At 46.0% G+C, this 23,800-nt stretch overlaps 1 protein-coding gene across 2 annotated transcripts in view; it reads right to left on the reverse strand.

The window, feature by feature from the left end:
• The window catches only part of LOC128327805 (solute carrier organic anion transporter family member 1A4-like), a 42,268-nt gene extending 23,727 nt beyond the window's left edge, over positions 1 to 18,541 (reverse strand). Inside the window, exons 1-5 of one of the 2 annotated variants that reach the window (XM_053257072.1) lie at positions 18,445 to 18,541; positions 8,981 to 9,125; positions 7,854 to 7,995; positions 7,623 to 7,755; positions 3,031 to 3,164 (exon numbers count right to left, since the gene is read on the reverse strand). In XM_053257072.1, the coding sequence (XP_053113047.1) occupies positions 3,031 to 3,164; positions 7,623 to 7,755; positions 7,854 to 7,995; positions 8,981 to 9,091 (520 nt within the window). In that variant the 5' untranslated portion in view covers positions 9,092 to 9,125; positions 18,445 to 18,541. Of the gene's footprint in view, positions 1 to 3,030; positions 3,165 to 4,548; positions 4,678 to 7,622; positions 7,756 to 7,853; positions 7,996 to 8,980; positions 9,126 to 18,444 lie in introns of those variants that run through there. The other variant, XM_053257074.1, reaches the window with a different exon arrangement.
• Positions 18,542 to 23,800: the final 5,259 nt, after the last annotated feature.

Genomic DNA, 23,800 nt, shown 5'->3' on the forward strand with positions numbered 1-23,800 from the left:
TGCAAACATGTTGCACTAGTGCAAGGATGCTAGTTCCACTAAGTTGGGAGCTTGTGTTCCAGACTAGTGTTGCCCTGGTGTGACCGCTGATGCACTGAGACCTGTGGTTTATTGCTCCTCAGTTTGTAGAAAAGAAAACGTTACTTCTGACCGATATTGAAGTGTTTTGGACTTTGGACTATGAGTTGACTATGGTGCTTGAGCCATCTGTGGTGTGCCTCCTCCTGCTGCAAAATATCTTCCTAAGTCCATGTTGCAAGGAATGATGCTGCTGCTGCTGCTGCTGTTATGCAAGGGCAACATTTGACCAAGCGGACCAAGAGCACAGGAGATTAAGCGGCTTTAAGCATCCATTCAGCTAAGTGACCTTGTGTGGGCACATCTTTGTTCACTATACTTGTACAGAGGAACACCGTAAACTGCCTTCCACTGAGTCAGACCATTGGTCCATCCAGCTCATCATTGTCTACACAGACTGGCAGTGGCTTCTCCAAAGTTACAGACAGGAGTATCTCTCAGACCTATCTTGGGGATGCCAGGGAGGGAACTTGGAACCTTCTCCAAAGATGCTCTTACACTGAGCTCTGGACCCATCCCCTAAGGGGAATATCTTACAGTGCTTGCATATAGTTGGATGACCTTGATTGTATCCTTGATGTGGGAGGCACACCTCTCTTGGTTCTCCTTGATCTATCAGCGGCCTTTAATACCATCAACCATGTTATCCTTCTGGAACTCCTAAGTGGGCTGGGCCCTGGGGGCACTGTTCTTCAGTGGTTCTGGTCCTATCTCACTGGGTGATTCCAGTTGGTGTCGATTTGGGGTGAGTGTTCTGCTCCCTGACCCCTTTCTTATGGGGTTCCACAGGGGTCGGTCCTTGCTTCCATTCCCTTTAACATCTACAGGTGAAACTCGGAAAATTAGAATATCGTGCAAAAGTCCATTAATTTCAGTAATGCAAATTAAAAGGTGAAACTGATATATGAGACAGACGCATTACATGCAAAGCGAGATAAGTCAAGCCTTAATTTGTTATAATTGTGATGATCATGGCGTACAGCTCATGAAAACCCCAAATCCACAATCTCAGAAAATTAGAATATTACATGGAACCAAGAAGACAAGGATTGAAGAACAGAACAATATCAGACCTCTGAAAAGTATACAGTGTACTGTGCTTGATTGGCCAGCAAACTCGCCTGACCTGACCCCATAGAGAATCTATGGGGCATTGCCAAGAGAAGGATGAGAGACATGAGACCAAACAATGCAGAATTGCTGAAGGCCGCTAATGAAGCATCCTGGTCTTCCATAATACCTCATCAGTGCCACAGGCTGATAGCATCCATGCCACACCGCATTGAGGCAGTAATTGCTGCAAAAGGGGCCCAAACCAAGTACTGAATACATATGCATGCTTATACTTTTCAGAGGTCCGATATTGTTCTATTCTTCAATCCTTGTCTTCTTGGTTCCATGTAATATTCTAATTTTCTGAGATTGTGGATTTGGGGTTTTCATGAGCTGTACGCCATGATCATCACAATTATAACAAATTAAGGCTTGACTTATCTCGCTTTGCATGTAATGCATCTGTCTCATATATCAGTTTCACCTTTTAATTTGCATTACTGAAATTAATGGACTTTTGCACGATATTCTAATTTTCCAAGTTTCACCTGTACATGAAGTCACTGGGCCTAGTCATCCATTGGTTTGGAGTAAGTTTTCATCAATATGCTGATGATACTCAGCGTTATATCTCTACCCCTGGCCAAACAGGTGATGTCGTCCATGTGCTGGCTCAGTGCCTAGAGGCTGTCGGGACCTGGATGGGCCAAAACAAGCTCAGGCTTAATCCCTCCAAGACTGAGTTACTCTTCTTCAGTTTGCGATCTGGCCAATTGCCATGTGTGAGTTTATCTCTTGATGGGGTTGCGCTTCCCTTGAGAGAGACGGTTCATTATCTGGGGGTCTTTCTGGACTCACGGCTCCTGCTTGAACAGCAGATGGAGGCCATGGCCAGGGGTGCCTTTGCCCAGCTTCGGCTGGTTCACCAGTTACAGCCTTTTCTTGATTGGCAGGCCCTGGCAACAGTGACTCATGCCTTTGTTACCTCTTGCTTGGATTACTGTAAAACGCTCTACCGAGGGTTGCCTTTGAAAATGATTCAGAAGCTTCAACTAGTCCAGAATGCAGTGGCCCACCTCCTTATGGGTGGCCTCAGATTTGATAGTGTTACACCTCTTTTATGATCGCTGCACTGGCTGCCTGTTTGCTTCCGGGTCCAATTCAAAGCACTGGTTCTCACCTACAAAACCCTTATGGGCTTAACACCTGTATATCTCCAGGATTGCCTCTTTCAGCCTGTTGTATCCTGTCCTGTGAGGTCTTCTCAGCTGGCCCTCCTTAGTGTCCTGGGCTCTGGTGTAGTGTGTGGTGCCTGGGCCCATAGGAAGGACTTCTCTGTGGCCGCCCCTCTTCTTTGGAACACCCTTCCCCGCCAGATTCGATCACCCCCCTCCTTAGTGGCTTTTCAGTCCCTTCTCAAGATCTAGCTCATTCACCAGGCTTTTGCTCTTTAATTTTTTTAAAAAAATTAATTATTGCTATTGTTATTGTTCACCGTCCAGAGTCTTGGGAGGAGGCGGTATACAAGAAATTATAAATAAATAAATAAATAAATAAATAAATAAATAAATAAATAAAATAGTCTCCCATCAAAATGCAAACCAGGACAGACTCTGCTTAGCAAAGGGGGCAATTCATGTTTGCCACCGCAAGACCAGCTTTCCTCTGTTAGCCATTAAAAGTGAAATAGCAACTATTTTAAATAATCAAATCACATTCTGCCTGTGTTGCATTGGCTTCAGTTCCATGAAAAGCATGGTTTCAGAGCAAATGGAACACAGCATTTTGCCCATTGATTTGCTGGAGTTAGCTGGATGGGTTAGATGAACCGCTTTGGGAACTTTTGTTGAAAGCGGTATATAAATATTGGTCGTATGTAGATGTAGAACTTTTGCTTACCAAGAGTGGTTGAGTTTCCAGATGTTCCTGCATCATCTATTGCATGGTGAGGAGGAGGAGGACGTGCTGAAGAGCAGGCAGATATACTGGTAGAAGTATTGAACATAGAGAGAGCAATGCTCTTGTAATTGTACCTTCAAAACAAATAACAAGTTGTAAGTTAAAAGATTGCTTTAAAAAAAGAGATTTTTTAAAAAAGATACGTTCCAATGGTCTGATAATTCTGATTGATGTCTGCTTTATGGCAGATGGCAAATGACATATTGCTCTATTCCCAAGAGGCCAAAGACCTTCAGATATATTCTGAATAGTAAAACAATCAGTAAAACTCTTAGCAATCTATATAACAACCTTGTAGGGTAGTCCAGCTCCATTATCCCTATAATACAGAATGAGGGCTAAGATATACTGCTTTTCAACAAAAGTTCCCAATGCAGTTTACATATAAATAGAGAAGAATCTTATCCAATGTAATCCTGTTTTTAAAAACCCTTCCTTCAAAAACAAGAAACAATATCTTGGACTATCAAAGTCAATGGAGCACGTTTGCTGCTATCATATCTTGGACAAGCTCACATTAGTAAAATAGCAGCAAATGTGCTCTATCAACTTTGGTAGTCCAAGATATTGTTTCTTGTTTTTGAAGGAAGGGGGTTTTTTAACAGGATACATTGGATAAGATTCTTCTATCTATTTATATGTAAACTGCTTTGGGAACTTTTGCTGAAAAGCGGTATATAAATATTAGTCGTATTTGTATATCTTAGCCCTCATTCTGTATTATAGGGATAATGGAGCTGGACTAATAAGATATTGTTTCCTGGTTTTGAAGAAAGTTTTAAAAAAACAACAGGATTATATTGCATAAGATTTTGCCCTTGAAGAAGGCTTCGGCCGAAATGTGTTGGGCTCAAATAAATAATTTACAGCACCGTGGGACTTTTGTCTCTTCATTTGAAACTGTATTTGGTGCTTCTCATTTTTCTTCACCTATTGTTCACACAACAACCACCATTAACAACAACAACAACAACAATTTATATACTGCTTTTCAACAAATGTTCCCAAAGCGGTTTACATAGAGAAATAACAAATAAATAAATAAGATGGATCCCTGTCCCCGAAGGGCTCACAATCTAAAAAGAAACTTTTGATAGACACCAGCAATAGTCACTGGAGGTACTGTGCTGGGGGTGGATAGGCCATTAAAGCAGGAGAATTATCCAGTAGAAGAGCCATGCACACTTCGGATAGGCACTTCGGAATATATGATGAGGAGGGTTAGTGGTGTGGTCCCCTTTCCCCCTTTTGCACATGTAAGATTTTATAGATTTTTTATAATCATACCTTTAAAGGGTTTCAGTTTAAACTTTTGTAACCTTGTAATCCTGTTTTTCACGGAAGACTGTGTAACCACCTGCATCCCTGTACTCCTATTTTGAATTGTATATCTTTGTGCCAATTAGTATTGCAAGGCAAAGATAAGGTTTACTTAAACCATACTCTCTGATCACCCACCTGAGAAAGGGAGGATGGGAAGATGTGCAGCCAAGGACAATATCTTGATTGGAATGCACTTGGCCAGTGGTCAAGTGTTTGGGTCTGACACAGGCTACTGATAAGGTGTGCCAGCAGTCCATCATCAGGTAGTGCTTGTGAGTGTTGTAAAAGTATAAGAAAGAAAGCAGAACTCCCCATTAATCTGAACCTCAGCACAGAACAGTCCTGTTCAACGTAGCCCCACCCCCAGCTGTTTTACTACAGCTCCCATAATCCTCAGCCACAGTGACCAATAGCAGGGATTATGGGAATTGTAGTAAGCCAACATCTGCAGGAGGGCTGAAGCTGAGCAGCACTGGTGTAGACCAAGAGTCCCGGGAAGGTGCTACGCAGCCAGCTGGCATCGGGGTCATGATTTGTCATTCAGGATTCCTGAAAAGTCGAAGGGATGTATGGTATACTGTATCTTTTGTTCTGTGATCCTCTTTAGGTTTTATTTAGCTCTATCTAATAAAACTTATTCTGGTATCTATACTGGTCGGAGCTTATTGCCTCCAAATCACTGAACCTGTTGGACACCGACTGGGCATCGGTGCCAATACAGGCGGTCATGTGTACCCAAACATCCAGGTAGGAAGCAAGTAGTGTGATAGTGTGCAAGCTGGGAGTTGGGTTGGATCAGTGCATCCTCTGCAGATTCTCTCCCCAGCATTTTACCAAGGGTGGACAAAAAGCTGTCCGACCCAATTCTTGCCTCGCACACGATCATGCTCCCTGCTTCCTACCTTGATGTGTGGGCGACCACATAAGAACATAAGAACAGCCCAGCTGGATCAGGCGCAAGGCCCATCTAGTCCAGCATCCTGTTTCGCACAGTGGCCCACCAGTTGCCGCTGAAAGCCACAGGCAGGAGTTGAGGGAGTTGAGGAGTTGAGGGAACCAATCAGGAGGGTGCATGGCTCTCCTCTCCTTGCCTTGTGCTCCCCTGGGCCCAATGGCAGTTGTGTGAACAAGCTTAATGACTGCCATTCACTCACATGAATCTAAAATGAATGTTGCATTTGGAGATAATGTTACCATGGGGCGGGGGGGGGGGGCACCTGCTAATGACCCTGTTGGTAGTAGCCCAGCCTCATCTGACGGAGAAACTATCCAGTCCACAATATACAGGCCCTCCCTATACAGAGAGACCCATGCCAAATACATGCTGAAAAGAGACCCCACATGCTGTGAATGCACTTTGCGCCCACTTCTTCATGTCCTTGATTTGCATAGCAGCCAATCAAAGGCTGTGAGGCTACTACAGCCACCTGGATGGCTGTTCGGTTATTCCTGCAGCAGCCGCCTCCTCTTCCCATCTTCCTCTTGGAGAATGAAGTACCCTGAAGCCACTTCAGGACTTCAGATGGGAAGAGGTCAGCAGCAGCTCATCCTGGCAAGGGAGGGAGGTGCCCAATGATGCTCTCTCATCCTGTCCCTCCCTGGCATTGATGAAAGCTGTGCTGCCTGCAGATTGGCTATTTGTCAGGTAGACCTGCAGGCAGACAGTCTTTCATTAAAGCTAGGGTGGGGATCAGAGTGCTTTCCAGATTACCTGCTCAACAGCAGTAAAATGTGCTGGGCAGAGCGCATTGAAACCATAAATAAAGGCTGTTGCACAAAGCCACCAGCAGGTGGAGCAATCTTTTGAAAACTCCAAAACGGGAAAATACAGCTATTTATTTGCGCCGCAGATGCAACATTATAGGACTGTAACGTGGCAATACAATCCGAAAGAAGGCATCGGAAATATGAACAGCACCTTGCTGACAATGCAGAGACTGTGATGTCAAAACACAGGAAGTTGGGAAGCACACTTAACGGACACATAGTGACAAGTGTCCAATCTGGAAAGTGCCCAGGAGTAGCTAGGGGAGAGAGGACAACCCATGTTCACCCCTCTCCCCAGCAGCCCCTCGAAGTGAGTGAGAGAATGAAGAAAATAGGGAGGGGTTGGATCTGGGGGCCCCTCAGGAGCTGGGGAGGTCCAGGTTCTTTGAACCCATCCATTCAATTATAGCTGCACCCATAAGGACATAAGAACAGCCCTGCTGGATCAGGCCCAAGGCCCATCTAGTCAGCATCCTGTTTCACACAGTGGCCCATCCTGCTTCCAGGGAGCCCACAGGCAAGAGGTCTGTGCATGCCCTCTCTCCTGCTGTTGCTCCCCTGCAACTGGTATTGAGAGGCACCATGCCTCTGAGTCTGGAGGTACCCCACAGCCACCAGACTAGTAGCCATGGATAGACCTATCCACCAGGAATCTGTCTAAGCCCCTGGTCCTTGGGGTGGGCTGGGAGAGAGGATTGCAACTGGGAATCATTTGATGCTCCCCTGGCACCCGGGGTGCTGCTGCAGACCAAAGGCAGCTGTGCCTTGTTTAGCACCAACCTGAGTCATTACTTACGGCAAGCCCCTACTGGAAGAAGTTGCAGCTGCAGGAGGAGAAGAGGAGGAGGGGGCAGCCTGCTCTTCCTCCTCTTCTTTTTTCTGCTGGGAAAGAAGGCACTCCATGACCACAGCCTCATCCCAGGCAAGCAGATGCTGGATGCTCTGTTTCCCAAGAGGAAGAGGGAGGAGATGGTCGGCTAACCAAATGGCTGTAGAGTAGCAGCTTTCGGTTTGCTGCTGGCACACATGCTATGCACATGTTATGTTCAACGCACATACAATCTAGCCCTATTCACACCTGATGTTCAATGCACACACCCTTTGTGTACCATGTATGCACATACAGATCTGAACGCATGTGTAGTTATTCAGACATTAAGTTCAACATACGTACAGTCTTTCACTTCCTATCTGTATCCAGCATTTGAGGGGGACTGTACCCAGGTTCATTTAGAAAAATAATACATGCAGAGTCATTCACATGTACATGTGTATATACACCTGAATGCATGTAATGTGTCTGAAGAGGGCTTCAGATACATTAAAAAGTGAGCTCAAAGAAGCACTTTGAGCTGTTTTTGAAATACATCTATCTCAGTCCACACACCAACCAACAAAACAATTCATTTTATCCATAACATAACGAAGGAAGCGATACTTACTGTCCCATTATAAAGTGAGGGATCACTGATAGAAATGCTCCGAAGGACATGATGAGGCACCCAATCGCAATGACCTTTGGACGGTGAACCTTTGGGCCAAGGTAGCTCACCAGTATCATGACCAGTAAGTTCCCTGCATCATGGGAAGAAAGGTGAACAGTGTTGAGAAAAGAGGATTCTGCTCTCAAAACGTGAGAATCCTTCATGAGTTGCAGAGGAAATGGGGCATACCTATCTCAAAGCTCCCATCAATCAGTCCAACCACAGATGTTGAGACTTCAAACCTCCTCTCAATCTGTGTCGTAATACTCTTCATGTAGCTTCCTGAAAATCCTTTGGCAAAATAGGAAAAGGCTAGTGCCCCAAGGAACATCTATGGAGAAAACAAAGGATTAAACAAACAAAGAATCTGGCCAAAGAGCCATGGTCCCTAGATAACTGGCAGGCTTGAAAACCATCTCAGTTTCCATGCACTGCAATGGTCATTGGATCTGTGAAATATGTTCTGTGACCCACAACCAATCCTCCTTCCATCTGCACTGCAGACAAGAGATAGACAAAAGGGCTGATGTGATGGGAAGGCTGGGGCCTGCTGTGCACCTTGCATCATGACCCTCAGAGGCATATCTTCGGGTGGCACAGAGCACTTACAGGGGAAGGGGAGGTCAGTGGAATCCCCTCAAGTGCCAATTTTGTGCCAATTCAAGTGCCAACTCAGCATCAGCACATCTTGCTCAACACTGGCACTTTGTTAGTCCGGATGTTAGCCATTATTTATTCCATGTATATCCCATACAGAAGATCCCTGGCATCTCCAGGCAGAGCTTGGAAAGACCCCTGTCTGAAACCCCAGAGAGCTGCTGCTAGTCAGTCTAGACAATATTCGACCAGATGAGGGCTGCAAAACCTTGGCCCTCTTGCAGATGTCGGGTTACAATGTCCATAACCCCACTATTGGCCACTGTGGCTGGGAATAATGGCATTGTTGTCCAAAAACTGCTGGAGGGCCAAAGTTTTGCTGTACTGGACTAGATATACTGACTCGGTATAAGGAACTTCATATGTTCCTAGAGAAAAATAGACAGGCCTTGTCTTCATGGAGCTTACTATTTAAGACAGAATGTGGGCGGAAACCGCAAAGGAAGAGGATGTAGAAACAAAGCTAGAAGGCATGTGTGAATGGGAATCATCTAAACATGTTTGCCTTTTTTCCTTTTCCTTTCCTTTTGCTTTTTTGCTGGCTGGTGGCGAGTATCAGGGGCCCTCGGAGAGGGGCAGACACAAGGAGCAAGCAGCCTAGGATGGAAGAGGCACAGGGTAATGCAGAGAAAGTAGAGGAAGAAGCAGCTTGTTCCTACCTTTAGCTGTGAAACGCAGAGAAAGATTCTTTTCAGTGGGTGTGATTCGGGGGGTTTATCCAAGGAGGGCAGGTTGTCTTTTGCTTCTGGCCGATCCAGTTTCTTGTCCATGCTGTTGACCTCTTGGAAACACAGATTCTTCTTCCTGGGGGGTGGGGGGGCGGAATACAGATGCCACTCCATGATGGAACACTTCCTTACAGAAGACTCGAGAAAGCAAAAAACAAAAAGGTACCCACACCCCCGAAGAACAATCTCTAGCATGTACAGTACTTACAGGCACTCCAGCCTGGGATCAACTGGGATCACGTTTATGGCCTTTGCCTCTTCAGGCAAACACCATAACTGTGGAGAGTGCAGGGAGGATGGGGCTTCCCTGTGCTCTCTGGGGACATTACACATGTACATTTTTTTTAAAAGCATGTCTGAACAGTTCTGGCCCTAGAGTTTTTGGAGCCTGGAGCTCAGAGCCCACCTAATGCCCGCATTCGTCGGTTGCTGCCACCTCCTTCCCTAACAGACTGTCAGGTTTTAATGGTGCTGTGCAGAGCTTCCCTCCACAACAAACCAGGCCCGACCACAGCTGAGCCAACCATCAAACACACCACTTACTACCTGTTTTGGGTCCATGCACCCAAGAAACCAAGATGGAGGCTCCTGCCTAAGCCGCAGAGTGAGACAGAGAGGGGGAGGGACAGAGCACACTGAGGGGGTCAGGGGAGGAGGAAAGCAAGCTAGAGACCAGCTAGGAGGCAATCCCTGCCTGCTCAACTTCTGCCCAGGGAGCTGCAGCACCCCCTCAGAATTGGTGCCCTAGGTAGACTGCCTATATCTGCCTAGTGGATGGGCCGGCCCTGTGTCTGAACAGAGCTAGTGAGTAGCTAAGATCAATGGTATGCTCTCTCCAGACCTTTCATTCTTTAACTTTGTTGCCTGTAAATCTTATGGATTACTCTTTAGCCCTGAAGGTTAAGTCTACACTAAGTTTCTCTCTCTCTATCCCAGTCCCTGCTCCTTCCTTTGCCAAGAGCCTCTAATTTTGTTTCACTCTTCAATAAATGTGGCCTGGCTTCATAATTAAGTACCCTGAAGTGCCACATTTTAGCCATGCCTGGATTTATGAGAGATTAACCATTCAAACATCGGATCTGATCAGCGTAAAGGGAGTTTTAATCTTTCAGGAAAGAAAGGTTGGAGTCCTGCTCAGATTTTGTAAAAGTGTCGGCTGGAATGCAGAACAAATGCCCTATCTCCTGCAGATGATTAACTTGCTGAGGAATCTGATCTCTTTACATAAAATGTACGTGGACTGCAAGCCTCTGTTTCTGCCCAAATGTTCAGTATTATGCAGGCAGTTGATTTATCTTCATTATGCAATGGCTTGGTATGCAGTTGAAATTACGTTGGTCTCAATGGACAGATATGCATTATTTCCTGCTCATCATTAAAATAGGAAAATTCACAGTTTCAAAGAACTCCTGTCATCTATCTATCTATCTATCTATCTATCTATCTATCTATCTATCTATCTATCTCACTACACTACAAATATTTATATATGGCTTTTCAACAACGTTCTCAAAGCAATTTACATGGAATAAATGAATGAATGAATGAATAAGACTGATCTTTAGCCAATCTTGATCTGCTCCCAAAGGGCTCACAATCTTAAAAGAAACTGGAGGTATGCTGTGGTGGGGTTGGATGGAGCCAGTTGTTCTCCTCCTGCTAAACGTAAGATACGCACCACTTTCAAAGGTGCCTCTTAGCTCAGTTAAGATTGTGAGCCCTTTGGAGATCTCTTATTATTATTATTTATTTAGTTACACAGTCAGACAGGTGTTATTGACTGGTTTGTTTTATCCAGACATCGAGTCCTTCCCAAGGACCTGGGATGGCTGAATTTTATTGTCAGTGTGGTTGCTGTTATAGATATTGCCGTGGAATATAGGCTGTTCCCAGTAAAGTTGCTTTTTGTAATTGGCTGATGGTGATTTCTGTGGCCCCTATGGTGTTGAGGTGCTCTTCAAAGTCTTTTGGAACTGCACCCAGGGTGCTAATTACCACTGGGATTATTCTGGTCTTTTTCTGCCACAGCCTTTCAATTTCCATTTGTAGATCTTTGTATTTGGTGATTTTTTCTATTTCTTTTTCTTCTATTCTACTATCCCCTGCTATTGCTATGTTGATTATTTTGACTTGTTTTTCTTTCTTCTCGACTACTGTTATATCTGATGTATTGTGTGGCAGATGTTTGTCTGTTTGTAGTCAGAAGTCCCATAATATTTTTACATCTTCATTTTCTTCAACTTTTTCAATTTGATGGTCCCACCAATTTTTGGCTACAGGTAGCTTGTATTTTTTGCAGATGTTCCAGTGTATCATCCCTGCTACCTTGTCATGCCTTTGTTTGTAGTCAGTCTGTGCGATCTTTTTACAACAGCTAATTAGGTGGTCCATGGTTTCATCTGCTTCTTTACAAAGGCGGCACTTGCTGTTTGTGGTTGACTTTTCGACTTTTGCTGTTATTGCATTTGTTCTTAGTGCCTGTTCTTGTGCAGCCAGTATTAAACCCTCTGTTTCTTTCTTCAAGTTGCCATTCTTAAGCCATTGCCAGGTCTTGGTGATGTCTGATTTTCCACTTATATTGTGCAAATATTGACCATAATTTTTGGCTTATTTTTTCCATTTTTCTGCTCGGTTCTTGACTTGTTCTTTCTTGTAGGCCTGCCTTGTTTCATTGGTGTTGAATAGTTTTGCGTTATTGACCATTTGAAGTGCATCTTCTTGATATATTTTCGTGGTGGGTTTTTTTTGTTAAGCGACGTTTCTTCCAGTAACTTTGCAGTCTCCAGCCCTGGTTGCTCAACTGAAGATCCTGAGTCCTGTTGCCCACTTGCCACCAGATGTCCAGGAACTCCAGCACCTGGCACTGTCCTTGTTGACCCAGGCGACGACTGATCCGGTATAGATTGATTAAAGTTACGTCTCACCATATTGTTGATGGGAGAGGCACTCTTTGTCTGGCTCCTCTGGTGATACCTGTCCAGTATGGTTGGACCTCTGGCATAGCTCTCACCTTCCTCAGAGCACACAAGCCCCACAACCACGCCAAGGTAGTGCCTCACTGGGGGATGATGATGATGATGATGATGATGATTATTATTAATTTATGTAGATCACTCTCATGAGCTGGGCTCCTGTGCGCCTTACCTTCTACAGCAAGGCCTCAGAGTTCAGAGGGGAGGGGGTTCACCATCATCCAGTTCCTCCTCCTCCAGGCTTTGTGGGGTCACTCTGGCTGCCTCTCTCTGATGAGGACCCCATCACTCTTTCTGCTTGCCCCTCATCACTGGCAGACCACAATTTAAATAGCTGTTGGCATGCTGAGCAGCCTCATCCCCTCCTTCCAGGCCCGTGCCCTGCTTTATTAACCCTTGTCCCCTCCCTTTACAAGTGGATGCCTCCGATCCTGATTCCATCCTCCCTCATGTGCCCCGCCCTTCTCCATGAGGCGCCTCTCTGACATCATCAAGAGGCACCCCATCCGTGGTCCACTCAGGAGGCTGCCTGGTGGGAACCTCCCGAGCTCTGGACATCCCAGGAAGCCACCCACTGGTGCAGGCTCCTCCCACACCGCTGGGTCTTGCTGTGGCCTCCATTGTTTCTGCTGCGGCTCTGTTGGACCAGTAAGGCCAGCAGGGTCTTTCACAGAACTGCCCACCAAACAATCAAAAAAAGTTTTGCTGAAAAGCGGTATACAGTAAAAATATTCATAATTATAATATTAAGAATCTCAAGGCTTGCAGAAGTATGGTTTAGACATGAAAGTGAATCACTACACCGTGCCTTAGGCTTGCATGTGTGGCTATTTCATTCTAGGTACCACACATTGGATAGGCCTGTCATGCCAGCTACATCAGAGCCAGAGCCAGGTCTCAGGTGGCTCTCCACAAACTGCTCACCATACCTGGGAGAGGACCCTGGGAGAGTCACTCCATCACCACCACATAAATGCTATGAGTTCACAGGTGACCTTAGGGACCAGTGTGGACCCTTTTGGGGATCCTGGGTCTTCAGCAGCTGCTCAACAATGCCAAGCTCTGATCCCAGCCTTGCCTCATATACAATGTTAGCACATTCAGTTAGCACATTCAGCTGCTAGTCACTTACATATTAAAATGATTAAGGTCATTAAAATTGTGCAGAAAGTGGATAAGCAGAAATGTTTCACCTTCTATTATGATGCTGCTGGATTAAATCAAAGGTCTCTCCACCTTGGGTCCCCAGCTGTTGTTGGACTACAACTCCCATCATTTCAGTCCAACTACATCTGGAGACCCAAGGTAGAGAGACCCTGATTTAGTCCAATATCCTGTTTCCAAGAACAACCAGCCAGATGCTTGTTCTGAGAAGTCCATAAAATGCTTCTAGGAAACACATGGAAGCAAAAAAGCAACTGTGCTTGCCTAGTTTACATAGGAATTTGCCTTATACTGAGTCAGACTATTGGTCCATTCAGCTCAGTATTGACTATACTGACTCCAGGTCAAATGTCGATAGATAGATAGATAGATAGATAGATAGATAGATAGATAGATAGATACTGACTCAAGGCCTCTGAGCCAAGATGGGCAATCAGGAGTGCTTGGTTGCTAATGAAAACAAAGATATAGTGGGCATAACAGAAACCTGGTGGAATGATGAGAACCAGTGGGGCATTGTTGTTCCTGTATTCAAACTGTACAGAAAGGATACGGTGGGGTGGAGGTGGAGTAGCACTGTATATTGAAGAAGAGATAAAATCCAACAAGCTACAAAACCTAGGAGGACCAGAGTCCTCCTCAGAATCATTATGGGTGGCAATATGAGGACTAAAAGGAAATGTGTTACTAGGGATGTGGTATCACTCTCCAGATCAAAACACTGAGAGTGACCTGGAGCTGGAGAAGCAAATCAGAGAGGTATCAGAGAGAGAGAGAGAGAGAGAGAGAGAGAGAGAGAGAGAGAGAGAGAGAGAGAGAGAGCTTTAATAATGGGTGACTTCAATTACCCTCACATAGACTAGAAAAATTCATGTGCAGGTATTGACAGAGAGGCCAGATTTCTAGACATGCTAAATGACTTTGCCTTAGAATAGTTGGTCACGGAACCAACCAGAGAGAAGGTGACTTTGGTCAGAGTTGTAGAACCATTGGGGAACAGACATCATAGTGTGATCCAGTTCAGCTTATATGTGAGTGGAGCATTGCTAAGGAAGTCCAACAATGCCAAGGAAGTCCAGCACTGGACTTCAGAAGCGGAGACTTCCAAAAAATGAGGGGACTGGTAAAAAGGAAGCTGAAAGGGAAAGTCACAAGAGTCAAATCACTCCAGAATGCATGGAACCTATTTAAAACCATTATAATAGAAGCTCAGTTGGAATGTATACCAAGAAGGAGGAAAAGTACCACCAGGACACCAACAGCCTAAAAAGCAGAGTCAGGGAAGCTATAAAAGGGAAGAAAACTTCCATCAGAAAATGGAAATCCTGCCCAAATAAAGAGAACAAAAAGGAACATAAACTTTGACAAAAGAAATGCAAGGAGACAATAAGGGATCCAAAAAGAGAGTCTGAGGAGCATATGGCTAGAAGTGTCATGGGGAATAACAAAAGCTTCTTTAAATATACCAGCCACAGAAAATCTACAAGGCAGGCAGTTGGGCCCTTAGGTGATGAGGATGTGAAGGGGTTTATTAAGGAGGATAAGGATTTTGCAGAGAAGCTGAATGAGTTCTTTGCATCTGTCTTCATGGCGGAGGATGCTGAACATATACCCACTCCAGAACTGAGCTTCTCAGGCTTGGAGGCTGAAGAACTGGGTCGATTTGAGGTAACAAGAGAGGATGCTCTAAACTGTCTTGAAAACCTAAAAACTAACAAATTGCCAGGACCAGTTGGCATCCACCCAAGAGTTCTGAAGGAACTCAAATGTGAAAATGCTGATCTCCTAGCAAAAATATGTAACTTCTCCCTACAATCAGGCTTTGTACCAGAGGACTGGAAATTAGCCAATGTAATTCCAATTTTCAAAAAGCGATCTGGGAGGATTGGGAAAACTACAGGATTAACTTCTGTGCTGGGTAAATTGATGGAAAGGATACTTAAGAACAAACATGTTAAACATATAGAAGAATAGACCTTGCTGAAGGATAACCAGCATGGTTTCTGCAAGCAAAAGTCTTGCCTCACTAACATTTGGGGGTTCTTTGAGAGTGTCAACAGGAATGTGGATAAAGGTGATCCAATTGACATAGGGGCTATTCTCACAAGCAGCAAAAATCGAGCTAGTAGAGCCTAGCCTGATTTTCGCTGCTCGTGTAAACCACTGGGCTCGCAGGCAAGCCCAGTGGCTTACAAGTGGCTTGCCCCCTTTTGTAGCCTTCCCCTAAGCCCGGGTTTGCAGAGCGAGTGCTCCGCAAACCCGGGCTTCCTGATCATCATGAATAGCTGCAGCTCCGCTCCGCACTGCAGCTACTCACGAGTAAACCCCCGGAGGGGAGGCGAAAAGCAGCCTCCCGGCTCCGGGGGTCTCCCCAGTATGCCCTGCATGCTCGCAGCCCCCACCGGCTCCAAGCTGGCAATAGTGTGGGCGGCCAATCTGGCCGCCCAGGGCTCCCTCTCTGATCGTGAGTGGGGAAAGCAGGCTTAGCCTGTTCTTCCCGCTCTGCTGCAGAAACTGGGTCTCACTGATCATGAGATCCGGCTCACAGTGTACTTGGACTTCCAACAAGCTTTTGTCAAAATCCCCCACCAAAGACTCCTGAATAAAGTTAGCAGATTGGTAACTGGTTGAAGTACAGAATACAGAGGTTGGGAATAAATGGTGGGGATGTGCAAGCCGGCTTGAGGTTGAGCCAGCTCGCGCCAGAACTGGTCCAGCTTGAGGGCTCACCCTTGAGCCTTACTGGGCACGGTTTGACTCGAGGCCAAGACAACTATCCCAGGCTGGGCCAGGGCTGGTTCGGGGTTGTGTTTTTTTAAAAGAAAAAATGGCAGACTTACAGCCATTGCAGGGATTTTGCAGATGCTGCTGTGACCATGGGGCAGTCTCCTGTGTTTCCCCTTCCCTGAGCCAACCACCCCCAGTGTCAAATTAGGGTAATTTTCAGCCTGTTTGGGGACTCTCTGCACTGGCTGTGGCCATTTTGAAGGCTGCTGTGCATGTGCACTGGCAATCTGCATGGCTGGGTCACAACACAGCCACACAGACGGCCAGTGCACATGCGTGGTGGCCTCCAAGATGGCCACCGCCAGTGCAGAGAGGCCCAAAACAGGCCATTTGAGACCAAGAGGAGGTTGACGGAGGGAGGAGAAACTGCAGGAAACACTGCCCCACGGCCACGGCAGCTGCCCTTGGGGCCCCGCAATGGTAGTAATTCCTCCATTTAAAAAAATTCCTCCCCTGAGTCAGGCCTAAACTGGTTCAGACTTGAGCCGGACCAGACCTGGGTCTAGTGTGCACAAAACCAGACCGGAACCAGTTTGGTTTGAGTCCAAACTGAACCAGGTTTTTCAGTTTTGTGCACACCCCTAATAAATGGACAGTTTTCACAACCGAGAGAAGTAGGAAAGGTATCCCCCAGGGATCTGAACTGGGACAGGTGCTCTTTAACTTGTTCATAAATTATCTGGAAGTTGGGGTAAGCAGCAAAATGACCAAGTTTGCAGATGACACTTAACTATTTAGGGTAGTAAAATCCAAAACAGATTGTGAGGAGCTCCAAAAGGATCTCTACAAACTGGGTGAGTGGGCAACAAAATGGCAAATGTGGTTCAATGTAGGCAAGGGTTAAGTGATGCATATTGAGGCAAACAAACCCAACTTCACATATAGGCTGATGGAGTCTGAGCTGTCAGTGACTGAAAAGAAGAGAGATCTTGGGGTCGTGGTGAACAGCTCGTTGAAAGTGTTGACTCAGTGCATGGCAGCTGTGAAAAAAGCCAATTCCATGCTAGGGATCATTAGGAAAGGGGACTGATAATTAAAATGCTAATATTATAATATAATTTATTTATACAAATCTATGTTGCAGCCACATCTAGAGTACTGTGTACAGTTTTGATCACCATATCTTAAGAAGGGCACTGTAGAGCTGGAGAAGGTGTAGAAGAAGGCAAACAAGATGATTAGGTGGCTAGAGCACCTTTCTACGAGGCAAGGCTACAACACCTGGGTTTTTTTAGTTTGGAAAAGAGGTGACTGCAGGGAGACATGATTGAGGTGTATAAAATTATGCATGGAGTAGAGAGAGTGGACAGAGAGAAAATTTTTCCCTCCTCATAACACTAGAACCAGGGGTCATCCCATGAAACTGAAGAACAGGAAATTTAGGGCTAACAAATGGAAGTACTTTTTCACACAGCACATAATTAATCTATTGAATTCTCTGCTATGGCCATCCATGAGCTTGGATGGCTTTAAAACAGGCTTGAGGAAATTTGCAGAGGACAGGTCTATTAATGGCTACTAGTCTGGTGGTTATAGGCCACCTCCAGCCTCAGAGGCACGATGCCTCTGAATACCAGTTGCAGAGGAGCAATAGCAGGAGAGAGGGCATGCCTTCACTCCTTGCCTTTGGGCTCCCCAGAGGCATCTAGTGGGCCACTCTGTGAAACAGAATGCTGGGCCAGATAGGCCTTGTGCTTGATCCAGCAGGGCTGTTCTTATGTACTTATGATTGACAGCAGCCCTCCAGGATTTCAGATGGGTATTTCCCAGTCCTACTTGGAGATACCAGGGATTGAAACTGGGACTCTCTGAACATAAAACAGACACTGTACCACTGAACTACAGTCCTCCCCACTATTGTCTGCCCCACTATCATCTGGTATGGACATGCTGTCTCTGAAGCTTCAGTGGAGCTTCTTTCTAGCAATCATAACTAATAGCCATGAATGGAATAACTATGAATTTCTCAAATCCCTTTTTAAAGTTTTGCTCCTTCCTACCCCTGAGAACTCAGCCCACTCTGCCCATTTAGATAGATAGATAGATAGATAGATAGATAGATAGATATAGTAGTCTCCTTTCTATTTTTCTGTCTATTTTATATCAGTATAAAGTAAAATAAACAATGGAACCCTGACCTAACAAGTGAGCAACTGAAAAAATAATGCTTCAAACAGCTGCTAAGAAATTTCAAAAGACACAAGTCGTAGTTCGTTCCCGTACTAAACGCGAAAACAATAACAACAAAAACCGCCCAAAGGATCACATTGCTGGCTTCTCTTTCCAAACAAATTCAACACTAAGTCTTTTGAACCTTGGCTTCTGCAGATGTTCAAATGGCCTCCTCCACATTTAAAGCAACCCCAAATCAACAGAAGACCCCTTTTGCTGAGACCCCTTTTGCTATGACATGCCTCCAAGGATTAAATCAGTTTCTCTCCTAGAGATTGAGATCACAGAGAGCGTACTTACTTGTGTCACTCCTCTGGCAGGCAGTGTTTCTCGCTGGGATCGAGGCAGAGAGCCAGCCCAGCCTCGCTGTCAGAGAACAGCCTCTCCTGAAAGGTGGAGAGATTACCCCATCACATTGCAAAACTTTGGCTCCCTGCATGTGGCTTGTTTACAGTGTTCCTTACAAGAAAGGACTTTCTCCTTCTTTCCTTCCTTGGATTTCTTTTCATTATTACAGAACTGGCATTTTGCTTGCAGGGCTGCTGTTGTTGACTCAGTCATCCTCTTCGAAGATATCATATGTTTGATTCAGTGATTTAAAAACACTGGAACAGAACCTGTAGTGGTGGCATCAGGAAAAAAAAGGGGGGGGGCACAAGAGGGGCAAAGTATATTTCCAGTTGGGAAAGCTAGTATATTTCACATTAACATTCTTATCCTAACAGTGCTGTGCAATCGTGCTGGTTCCACACATGTCCACGTCGGACCCAATTTGCCCTCTGTTGGGCATTATCAGAATGATAATGGAGCAAATAAGATGGCCCCCTGTCCCCAAAGGGCTCACAATCTAAAAAGAAACGGAAGATAGACACCAGCAACAGTCACTGGAGATACTGTGCTGGGGATGGAGAGGGCCAGTTACTCTCCCCCTGCTAAATAAAGAGAATCACCATGTTAAAAGGTGCCTCTTTGCCAAGTTAGCAGATTATAAAGAAAAGTGCTCTAAGACAGAATGTGAAAAGTGCCTTTTCTTCAAGGCGTCTAGCCATGGGGGCAGGGGGCACCTACTTGTCTGAGGGGCCTCCCGCACCCCACAAGCTGCTCTTAGGAACCTCTTCAGTGGTGAGGTTTCCCCCCATCAAGTGGTAATTGTTGACTGGAAGGTGAAGACATTCCTTTGACCAAGAGAGAAGTTCAAATGATGAAACTCACAACCGTGTTTATTCAGCACATCTAATGGAAGCTTTTTTAAAAAAATAGCATTTTATTAAGTACATTGCTTTTTATATTTACTTTAATACACAAATATAATTGTTGAGTGATACAGGAAGCTTGAGCAGTAAAACATAGGGCCAAAAGTTGGCTTGCAAATGATGCAAAGATGCCAGGCCTTATGCCTTTGCAGTATCTATTTGCTGATTCTATATTTACAAACAAGTAAATTAGCTTCCCAATGTGATTAAATCATGTAATTAAATCATGGAATGTGGGATAAAGCATGTGTGTGACTGGATTAAATGGTACTCTGAATAAACACAAGGTGTAACCATCTCCTAGCATGGCAGCTTTCTAATATAATGGGTAACCTGTTTTGGGACTACAACTTCCATCCTCCTCCTGCCACTCCTGCCTGCCGTTCCTTTCTGGGAAGCATCACTTGCCCATTCAGACATACACACCTCACCCCACCCCCTGCCCCGGCAAGCCAGCATTCCGTGCCAGTTGCTGGCTTCCACCTCCAAGGTTCAGATGGCCTACGCGCATGTGCAGGGAATGCCGGTTTGCCAGGGCCAGGAGCTGGGGAGAAAAGCACACTGGAACACGTGAGGGAGGGAGTTCCTGTATGTGTGTGCACGTGCATGTCTGTGCACACATGTGTGCATGCATGTGGATGCGTGTGTGTGTGTGTGTGTGTGTGTGTGTGTGTGTGTGTGTGTGTGTGAATGGCTATGTCACTTGTGTACAACTTTTACACTATTTTGCTGATAACACCATCCTAAAGGAAATTAAATCAAGCAGGGGAACCTTGAGGTTTATGGGAAATTTCTGGGGAAATAATCTGTAGATTTGGACATAGTTGTTAAAGCATTTGTTGTTTTTAATTATCTTTGTTTGTGTCTGTGCATGATGGTGGCTGGGCGGGGAGGGGGGGGGGGCGCCCAAACAGGAAGCTGCAGTGAGCGGCAGAGGAACCGATATGAGCCTTCTCTCTTCCCTCTTAAAGGGAAGGCCAGGCTGCACTACAAATCGCTATTTGAATCGTAATTTGTGCAGATCGCTAAATGATATCAGTGATGCACCAGGCCTATCATGATATCCATGATGCACCATGATATCAGTGATGCACCAGGCCTAGTTGGCTCCAGAGTGGGAGAGAGTGTTTATTTTTGCCTATTTCTAGAATCTAGTAAGAGTTTCCCCAAATCCATAGGAGAAACTGCAGAATCTCCTGCTGGAATCCTCATTTTTAAACATCTCAATGGTAATCATTCCAAAAAGCTTAAAGGGATGTAGTGTACTGCTAGCATTTGGATATGTAAGAGCAGCAGTATACATCAGATCTCTTCTAATAATTCAGCATTAATAAAAACTTAGATTGGGGTTTGTTTTTTTTAAGGGTGCAGCTTATCTGAGGACTGTCTCTATTTTTATGGACCTAGAATGGCTCAGGCCCCTAAAAGCCCACTCACATGGGCTCCATCTTAAAAAGTGGACCTGTTTCCTCATTTTTACTCACATAAGCTGTCTCATCCTGAGGCCTGCTAGGCTTGGCTCTTATAGAGGCAGTACATGACACGAGTTATTAATTAATAATTAATTCTTATTGTATCATGCATGCTTGGTTTTTATTTGGAAAAAAGCACAGGGATGACTGTGAGGGATAGCAAAGGATAGTGAGTGCTCCCCCACCCCCCCATTCACTGGACTGGGACTTTACAGCAAAATATTAGAAAATATAGAGGCGATTCTCACGATTGGCAAAAAGCGGGCTAAGGGAGCCCAGCCTGCTTTTTGCCAATCATGTGCTGAAATGGGAGCCACGCAGCTCCTGGCAGCAAACCTCAGTCATCCCCCCTCAGCGTTTTGACCATGAGGAGACCCCTGACTGGGAGGCTGCAAGCAGCCGCCCCAGCTCAGGGGTCTCTCCAGGGTGCCCCACACACTGGCCTCCAATTCCCACAGCCCCTGCTGGCTCCATGATGGAGCTGGCAGTCATGTGGGTGGCCGATCCAGCCGCCCAGGGCTGTCTGGGGATCGTCTGCGGGGGGAGCGGGTTAAGCCTGCTCTCCCCGCAAACCCTCTTAAGGCGGGTCTCACTGATCGTGAGACTCGCCTCATCGTCATAGTATGTTATTATCCTAGAGCTTGAATTAATTATTTTCAAGAAACCTCATCCTCTCACTTCTCTGCCCCAGAACAGAAGGCAGAGGAGTAGCAGAATCCAGTGCAGCCAGTGCAGAGGAAGGAGACTCCTCCAGCCTCCCAGGAGCCAGGCCGACCCCTTAGCTTCCTTCCTGGCCAGGAACTGGGACGGTTGAGGCCGTGTGCATGTGTGTGTGTGTGTGTGTGTGTGTATAAGGTCATCTCCCCTGCAGATTTCATCTGGCCTGGTACCGACCTCTCTCCTCACTCCTGTCTTTCCTGCCACATGGACAGGAAGAGGAAACTAGCCTGGGAAGCAGACTGCAATGTTTCGCCCAATCCCCAACAATGGAGTTTTTCTAAGAACTGCATGCCAAATAGCAATAGCAATAGCAATAGCACTTACATTTATATACTGCTCTATAGCTGGAAGCTCTCTAAGCGGTTTACAATGATTTAGCATATTGCCCCCCAACATTCTGGGTACTCATTTTACCGACCTCGGAAGGATGGAAGGCTGAGTCAACCTTGAGCCCCTGGTCAGGATCGAACTTGTAACCTTCTGGTTACAGGGCGGCAGTTTTACCACTGCGCCACCAGGGGCTCCTTTGACTGGTTAAGGTCCCAGCTGTCCTTAGGGCCTGGCAAGCACGGCAACCACTCTGGGCCCTGCTCTTTTAACCCCCATTAGAATTAACTGGAAGGAGGCCCCGTTCTGTCTAATTTGCCCTAGGCCCTGCACCCTGCCAGGGCTCTCTAAGGACAGCCCTGGTTAAGGTTCTTAGTATCATGGATATCGAATAGAAATTGAGACTGCTCTCACAACCAGCCTAATCCTGACCGGGCAGGGTTAGGCTGGTCGTGAGAAGTGGCGGGATCCTCACAGACTCCTCTGCCCCCCCTGCACACCTAACCCCCTTCACAAGCCCAGCTTTTAGCCGAGGTTAAGGGTGCTCTTGCACCCTTACCCCAGCTACCGGGTATTGTGTGATTCCTCAGGTTGCGTGCGGTCCAAGGAGTCACAGAGACAGGCACATCGAGTGCCTGTCTGGTGGGGGAATCCCCAATACAATGCACGTGCCACACATTGCATTGAGGGATGCCCAGAGGCCAGAACAACAAGTTCCGGCCCCAGATCCCTCCGCCGTGCTCCATTCTTCATGGAGCTGCACAGAGCAGGGCTGTTCATGTGGGCGCGTGGGAGGCACACTGAGAAAGGAAAGTTTGGGCATCTGGGGGGAAGGTAGGTTAAGTGCAGGGGCCCCCACCCCACCCCACCCCACCCCACCCTCCCAGTCCACCCAGGATGATCGTGTGAATCGCCCCATTGTCTCTTGATCTGAAGAAGGTTGTAGAGCATTTTGCTTCTTGTCACAAACAGGTGTATTCAGCTTCCTTAATAAGGTAAATAAACTAGTGACATATGTTATGTCTGTGGGTGTGTGATGTATAGAAGTTACAGCCCAGATCAGAGCCAGCATTACTGATCAGAGAGCCGGAGAGACCAGCCAAGACTGTACCAATTAGCCGCACACTGGTAAGAGGAATGTGCTGAAACTGGGTGATGAAATCATGATCTTCAGGATAAGGCTTGTGCAATCTAAATAAAGGCAGGGCATTGCCTTCTCTCGAGCCTGGCAGCTTGTCAGAAGCAGAGACCTCTTTAACCAGACTGAACAATTCAGCCCTACCACACTGGACCAGGAGACAGGCACAGAAGGCCACCATCAACCCAGCTATCCTCTTGAATGGACAGAAGGCAGCCTAGTGGTTTATTTCAGCAATAAATGGCCAAGACCAAAGTTGTGCAGGAGGCTGTGGAACTTAAACCAGGCAGTAGCATGGAATAAGGGTGTGTGGTCATGGTTGGCTTCAGAAGGAAAGGGGAGGTTGACAAAATTCCCCCCCAACCCCCACAGAAAGATGAGCTGCACTGGCACCCCATTATTCTGAATGTCAGCTGTCATTTTAACTGTCCTGGTTGTAAGAACTTCTGAAGCTAAAAACTTAATTAAGAAATGGGATCAATCTTTCTAAATAACACAATCTGTATGTGATATTTAAGGATACTGGCCGACATGTTGAGTAAGGCAATGCTGGTGTTTCTGATCTGCCAAGTGGCACATGAATGCCAGCCCTGGCAGTCTTGTGCAAGAGCGGCACAGAGTGCAACCAATGCTACTTCAGTTGTTTCCAGTGCAAGTAGTGCTGTGCAAATGCCTACATGCCATTTTAAGTAGTTGTACAACTGTACTCTTGCACGAGATCCCCAGAAATTGTTTCCACGTCTAGC

The sequence above is a fragment of the Hemicordylus capensis genome, chromosome 5 (assembly GCF_027244095.1).
Source record: "Hemicordylus capensis ecotype Gifberg chromosome 5, rHemCap1.1.pri, whole genome shotgun sequence".
NCBI lineage: Eukaryota > Metazoa > Chordata > Lepidosauria > Squamata > Cordylidae > Hemicordylus > Hemicordylus capensis.